At 42.6% G+C, this 7405-nt stretch overlaps 1 protein-coding gene across 1 annotated transcript in view; it reads left to right on the forward strand.

Moving 5' to 3' along the window:
• LOC104516727 (fibrocystin-like) overlaps positions 1–4734 on the forward strand; it is a gene marked incomplete at both ends in the record, with an annotated part of 51712 nt that extends 46978 nt beyond the window's left edge. The window contains one exon of the mRNA XM_010161195.1: positions 4597–4734. Coding sequence (XP_010159497.1) covers positions 4597–4734 — 138 coding nt within the window. The remainder of the gene's footprint in view (positions 1–4596) is intronic.
• Positions 4735–7405: the final 2671 nt, after the last annotated feature.

The raw sequence follows: 7405 nt of genomic DNA on the forward strand, positions 1-7405 counted from the left end.
CAGCGCGTTCGGGGTGGAAGGGGAACGTGTTATAATTTCAGGCGATGGAATGCTGTTTTGAAGGGTATTGATATGATATCATGTAGCCTCTGGCAATTTCTCTCTTCTCTTTTTTTTTTTTCCAGTGGTGGAATTCACTCTGTTCTTCATTTTCTGATTTTGATTTTCTTTGAACTTTTTCTGTTTGAAGCGATGAATGCTAGAGTACTATATCTCATATAATAGCTCTTCTGTTGTGCCTGATTTCCATTCAATGGCATGCTATGGTGTTTTATATAGCAATGCGGTTGATCAAAGGCATTTTGTGTCATTGCTGGAGTCATTAGCAACTTCTCAGTATTGTACATCTGAACATTAGGACTGTGGCATACCTGCGAGCTTTTGTCTGAAGAAAGGATATGTATAATGAAATGTAGCCCTGTTTTCAGGCTCCAACTGCAGTTTGCTGGAAGTGGTTGCTTGCTATTATATGAATGTCTTAATGGGAGAAAAACAACTCTAGTTTGCCTTTCTGTGAAGGTAAATCCCTTGAGCTCAGTGACCTAAAGTTTATGATTTTAACCCCTTAGTCGTCATCGCCCCCTACTACATAAATGAGTATATTCTGTAAAGGGCCGTGTAAGAAAATCTCCTTTGCATCTGTTTGCTTTTCTCCTCAAGCGTGGAAGGGCCTTTTTTCCCTCAAAGGACTGTTCTGTTGTTTCTACAGAGCAACATTTCACCCTCCAAGGACTTCACACCCCAAACCTCACACCACAGAATGTTATTCTTTTAACTGAGGAAACCACAGGTTTGCAGAGATATCTCTGAATGGGGGAATTTCTTACTCCTGTGTTTCAAGGCTCACATACATGATACTACAGTTACAGAGCAGTCAGCATTTCCTTTATAAAACCCTTTTAGGAAGATGTGCAACTCAGCAAAAATATGTGTTCTAGGCTGAAGCTTGACATATAAATGGTATGCCTAGGAGCACTTCTTTTCCTTGTAAAAATGTTTCAGTCTGTGTTAGATGAATATACTTATGGTCTTTGTCAACTGCAGCTTTTTGCCACATTCTTGAGCTGTGATTTCACAAACTAGATTCCTCTTCTGTCTGAGAGATATCATTTTAACAACATCTTCCCCCTTATCCTCTTCTCTCTGTTTCATATCCTCACATACTATGCCTTTACTTCTCAGCTCTGCAGGGCATAGGACTCTACCTGTCCTGTAAAGAGATTATAGACAGGAATTCCTTCATGCCTGTAAAAACATATCAAGTACTAACAGTATGAGATATAGGAAAAAAAACCAAACCAAAACAAACAAAGGTTGCACTTGCTGTGTAGAGACTTATGACATCTAAGTGCTGTGAAAATTTTACATGCTTGAAAGATGCTTCTCACGCTTTAGGCCCAACCAGTAACTCAGCACCACAGAGCTGCTTGCTCACTCCTCCCCTGGGTGGGATGAGAAGGAGAAAATATAAGGAAAGGCTCATGGGTTGAGACAAGGACAGGGAGGGATCACTCATCAGTTATAGTCATGAGCAAAACAGACTCAACTTCAGAAAAAAAATCAATTTAATTTGTTACCAATCAAATCAGAGTAGGATAATGAAAGATAAAAACAGATCTCAAAATCCTCTTCCTCCCACCCTCCCTTCTTCCGAGGCTTAGCTGTGCTTACCATTCCTACCCTCTTCCCCCCAGGCAGCACAGGAAGAGGGAAATGTGGGTTGAGGTCAGTCCATCACACAGTGTCTCTGCCCCTCCTTCCTCCTCAGGGGAGGATCCTCACACTCTGCCCCTGCTCCAGCATGGGGTCCCTCCCATGGGGTGCTGTCCTTCAGGAGCATCCAGCTCCAGTGTGGGCTGCCCATGGAGTCACAGGCTCATTGGGCACAGCCACCTGCTCTGGAGTGGGGTACTCCCTGGGCTGCAGGGAGGTCTCTGATCCCCCATGACATTCCATGGCTACATAGCACAGCCTGCCCTCTCACAATGGGCTGTGGGGGAAGCTCTGCTCTGGCCACCTCCTTCCCACCTTTCTGCACTGACCCCAGTGTCTGCCTGACTGTCTCTCTCACCCCACACTCTTCTCTCTGCTGCAAGTTCCCTTTGTTTTCCCCTGTTAAATATGTTACTTACGGAGACACTAATTGGCTCAGCCAGGGCCAGAGGCAGATCCAACTTGGAGCTGAGGAAGCTTCTAGCAGCTTCTCACAGGAGCCATCCCAGTAGCTCCTCACTGCTACCAAAAAACCCCACCACACATACCCACTACATAGAAAATTTGTCATACTTGAAAGATGCTTCAGCTCAAGGATGCAGGGAATTTCTTTTCAGATGAGGTGGTCATACTAACCATTGGTTGCTGAAGTACCTGCTGCAATCATTGTGAGCAGAGGTCCTGGGCTTTCAGGGTGTCCCTTGCTGATGTTCTGAGAGGAAGAGGAAAAAAGAATGGGAAGGGAAGAGGTGGGATGACTGAGTTAGAGGGATAGAGTAGGAACAGGTATGTAGAAGACAGAAACAAATCTTCAAGCAGAACAAGGACCCTGAACCATGCAGAAGTTTCCTCTGCCTTGAAGCTGTGAAACTTCAGGGCTGAAAACCCAGAGTCAGAAACTAGGAGATGTTATTAGTAAGGACAGCCTAATGATATTTTTTCCAGTTGGTTTCTGAGTGTACTTTGTGTAAGTTTTGATTATGTTTCCTGGAAACAGGGCTTGGAAAAATTCTTAAATCTTTGTTTTAAATGGCTTGAGTAAGCCCCTAATTAGCTGTTTTGGGAAAAGGACTTTAACTGTGCTACCTATTGCATGGTCACAGGATCATAGAACCACAGAATTATTTTGATTGGAAAAGACCTTTAAGATCATCCAGTCCATCCGTCAGCCTAGCACTGCCAAGTCTACTCTAAGCACTACATCAGCTCATCTCTTAAATCCCTCCTGGGATGGTGAATCCACCACTTCCCTGGGCAGTTTCTTCCAATGCCTGACCACCTTTTCAAGAAGAAACTTTTCCTAATATCCAATCTGAACCTCCCCTGGTCATTTGTGTCTTTGTCCAAAGCAGCTGTTAATGGCTGCAGGCAGAAGCAAAACTGTGAAGTAGCTGATCCACTTCTTAAGACACTGCATGGCTCTTCCTATGCTCCACACCAAAACTGTCTCAAATGGCACATTCTCATCGCCATCAAAATCATTTGGAAAATATGTGTGTTCTTTAATCTCTTTTATTTTTTATATCTGTGCCTTGCAATAAATGAATGTGAGATCAATGGAAGACACAGAAAATCTCTGGGTGGGATTTGGCAGCTGCCATTATGTTAAGATTCATATTTTCTGCAAGCTGTTTCGATAAAAGTCATAATTAAATCATCTTATTGAAGCCTTTGTTGAGGAAATACCTTGATTTTCCTTCTTCTAGGGACATCCACTGACTCAGCAATGCACCACACCAGGAAACTGTTACTCTTGCCAATAATGAAAGGAGGTGGAAACCACAATTTCAGGGCCTGAGCTGTTTTGCAGTGCAATCAACTGAAAAGCTCCCAGTGACATCAAAGAACATTAGATGGGCCCTAGGGGTGGAATTTACCCTTTGGTGGGCAGTGTGTAAACGGTGCACCATTTGCATCCTTCCTCATGTCCTACTTAAGTGGCATTTAAGCTTAAGTGGCATTTAAGAGGTTCACAGGCTGTAGACTTGCAGCTTTAGAAGGCAGCAGTGACACTGACATTGTAGTCAATGTATGACAGTCCCCACTTCGCTCTGCAATGTGATCCTTGTTTTGTCTTTAAGGATCTGAGGGAAAGGTGCTTCTCCTGGTCACTGTTAACTAATTTATTAGTAGAGACTGAGCACTCCTGTGAATACAGAACTGAAGATGTCTGATTGTGTTGATGTAAGCAAAGCTTTCCTCTTGGCTAGTGAGGAAGAAGTGGAGTTTCATACACAAAACCAAAGAGCAAAACCAAACTGCAGAGAGGGAAAAGCAGTGTCAGGGAGTCATTGGAGGTGGGTTGTGGTGTGTGGCTTCAGCGTGTCACCTTGATCACTGCTGTTAATGAGGTTGGGACTTGCAGGCTCTCTGTGCCATGCAGCACTTTATTGACACCACTGGATTTTTTTCAATTCCATCAATCTTGTTTTCCTCAATGGGAATCTTGTTCTTCTCAAACAGAAAAATGTTTTTTGGACACACACCTCAACTTAGTCCTGGTACATTGCCTGAGGTGATCGAGATTTACTTTCATAAACAGAGCCAGATTCACCTAACAAGACTAGCATATGTCTAACTTGCTGCCCTTCACATGTATTCTTCCAGGTTCAAGTGACATTTCATGAGACTTAAGCATGCAACAATATAATTGTAAATACGATGTTATTTTATTCATTTATGAGATTGCAGCCACACCATGGACTGTAGATGAGGCTCTGGCTGAGGATGCTGCACAAACACACAATCCCTGCTCCCGTAGTTCTAAGCAAAAATAGCCTAAATAAAACAAATCTCACGCAAACCTCATGTTCTTCACCTCTGTGCCACTTTTTGGCAAGTAGGATGCCATTGTTCTAAAAAACCCTCTGCTTTGTTTCTCAGACCGGACCATCCTGGTGGATATTGCTCTGCCCCCTCTGAGAGGTCTCTACATCCTGGGGACCCTCGAGTTCCCCAGCAACTCCAGCAATGTCCTGAGTGCAGCCTGTATGGCAGTGGTGGGGGGTACGCTGAAAGTGGGTAAGTGAGCAGCCTGTCTTCTGGGTGCCTGGGGTTTCTTTCTGCTCTTGATAGACAGAAAAACAAGGTGGTATTGTGTTACTATCCACATGCTGACCATCCTGATGCCACATAGCAACACGGGCGTCTGCAAGGAAGACACCCAGGATTCACATTAAGCAAAATGATTATGCACTGGAGATAATTACCTGTTCTTTTAAAAGCAATATATTGAAAATGCTGCTATCCTCTCCCGCTGAAGTAAATTGCAGATGAGATTTTATCAGATATGTGTAAAAATCCTCCCTAGTTCTTGTGGGGTTGCTTTAGAAGACAGTAATTCCTCAGGGCAGGATCTACCCTAGTGTTCAGGCAGTGCCTGGTGTCTGTGGGCATTAGTACGGCACTTTCTAGTGGCACAGAAGTATTTAAAGCCAACATAAACTGTCACGGACAATCTCCAGAGCGCCTGGAAATCCTGCTGGGGCATGAAACTGGCACAGCTGGATTCAGCACATTTGTTCCTCTCATCCCTTTGTACAGATGAGCCCCAGGACTTTAGGGAGGTACCACCTTGCCCCTACTTCTAGTGGTTTCAGAGTCCCCAGTGTCACTGGAGCTGTTCCACATTATTTGCAACAGACAGGAATGGTGTTTTTCCACACAGAAGTAATTACGCACATAATTCCCTTTAAATATCAAGGTTCCCAAAGCCAGGGATTGTATTTACTTACAGGAATCCTTAGGACGCTGGGATCACATTGTTGATCGCTGCTTGACCTTTCTAAAGATTGGTTTCATGAACTTTAAAAAGAGAATTTGTTTGTGTAATCACCTCCTGAGGAAGTCTGCTCCAATATTTGTTTGTTGTTAATCTCAAGGGACTGTCTAATACAGTACTGGCCAAAAGAGTTATTTCACTGCCTTGTGTTTTTTCTTTGGAAAAAGGGTTTTTGAAAGCCTAATCTGGGAGGTTAATATATATATACTTAAAAGAGTCTCCGTAATTTCTTACTTACACTCTTTTGTAGTTTAAATATGGTTTCATATTGGTTTTAAGAAAAAACATGTATCCATTGCTAAAAACACTTATTAAAAAACATTGAGGCACTTCCTTGCTGCACAAACTCCCCTCCAGCACATCTGTGAGTAGTAATGATGTTAAAAGCCAAACAGGTATTTGCAGCTGTTGAATTCTAGTCTAGCATCTTCTGGAGAGCTATCCTTGCTCTAGTTTCAGCTGTGAGACGATAAGAGACTCTGCAAGTTTCCCATGTCTTATACTGGCTTCTATGCTTGCTTGTAAAACTGGGAGTGCATGCTTCTTTCCCCTTCCTCTTTCTCTTCCCATGTGTTCGAGGCCTAAAGGTAACTTCTTGGAGCCCATCTGTCCAATCCTGACTGTTCCATGCCTGAAGGAAGGTTTTCAAGCCCATCTGTCCAACTCTACCACACCCTGAAGAAATCCTGACACAAAATAGATAATGAGACAGTTTAGTAAACAGATTTAATAGATGTGGACATCAGCACTCAGCATTGCTTGAACAGGATCTGAGGTTGACATCATGTGAGTCAAATCCCCAGGTCCTCCTCATTGTGTAACTTCTCCATGCTCTGTTTTCAGCACAGCAATCTTGCTTCTAATTCAGTGGCCTGGGCCAAAGACTTTCCAATAGAGACTGAGTATTTTGTTCACTTAAACTGCTAGAGAACAATGATAAGTTGTTCTTGGACTTTGGTGCCCTTCAGAGCACTTGGCATCTTATCTACAGGGGAAAAAAATAGTCAGATGGTAAAACATGACTATAAGTACATAAGAAATCAGTGATTATGAGAAGTATATAACAGAGGGAATAAAATCACTGTGAAATTGAGGCTTATGAAACATCAACAAGAACCTAATTAATTATACTAAAATGATAATTTATAGGGAAACTGGGATGAGAAAATACAATGATAGTTTAGAATTCAGAACTCTTGGGACACCTTTGTTCCTGGAGGGTTTGTCATCACTTTCCTCTTCAACATATGATCACAATCCAGTGCGAATTAGGATCAACAGGATCACTGGGAGATGTGAAATGATGAAAGCTCTGTAAAAGATCTTGTAGGGCTGCAAGAACTCTGTCAGAACCCTCAGATTACCCAGATGTAAAATGGGTGGATCTATCCCTACAGTAACTTCTTTGGGTGGGTGTTCCTAGAACTTCAGCGTTGTTGGACCCAGGCAGACTTTCTGACCTCTTCTTTTCCAGTAGTCCTAGCTCCCAAATAAGGTGCTTCTCTCTATCTCTTAAACTTTTGAAGTCTATACCTTGATGGTGATATTTTCAATACCATTTTCATAACACCATTTATTTCTTCCTCCCTGTGTTGCCATGCTGTAAAAATATAGCTATTTTTCCAGTTTACAGAAGGAGAGTTTGAGGTTTAGAGAGATTAAGTGATTTGCAAAAGATCATTAGTACACTTGCATCAGAGTAAGAAAGGAAATGTTGAGCACAACACCTCAGAGGGTTTTTTCGATTCTCTGCTAGGGTGGTTCCATTCATTTTAACCCATAAATCAGCATTTAAACACAGATGATATGTGTAGAAAGTGCCATGTTCCACGGCTGAACAAAGCTCTCAGCTCCTGATAAGGCTGCAGAAAATGCTGAAGTTCGTTTTGCACAAATTGATCCGTTGGACTC

This window comes from Eurypyga helias, unplaced genomic scaffold (assembly GCF_000690775.1).
Source record: "Eurypyga helias isolate BGI_N326 unplaced genomic scaffold, ASM69077v1 scaffold3010, whole genome shotgun sequence".
NCBI classification, from domain to species: Eukaryota; Metazoa; Chordata; class Aves; order Eurypygiformes; family Eurypygidae; genus Eurypyga; species Eurypyga helias.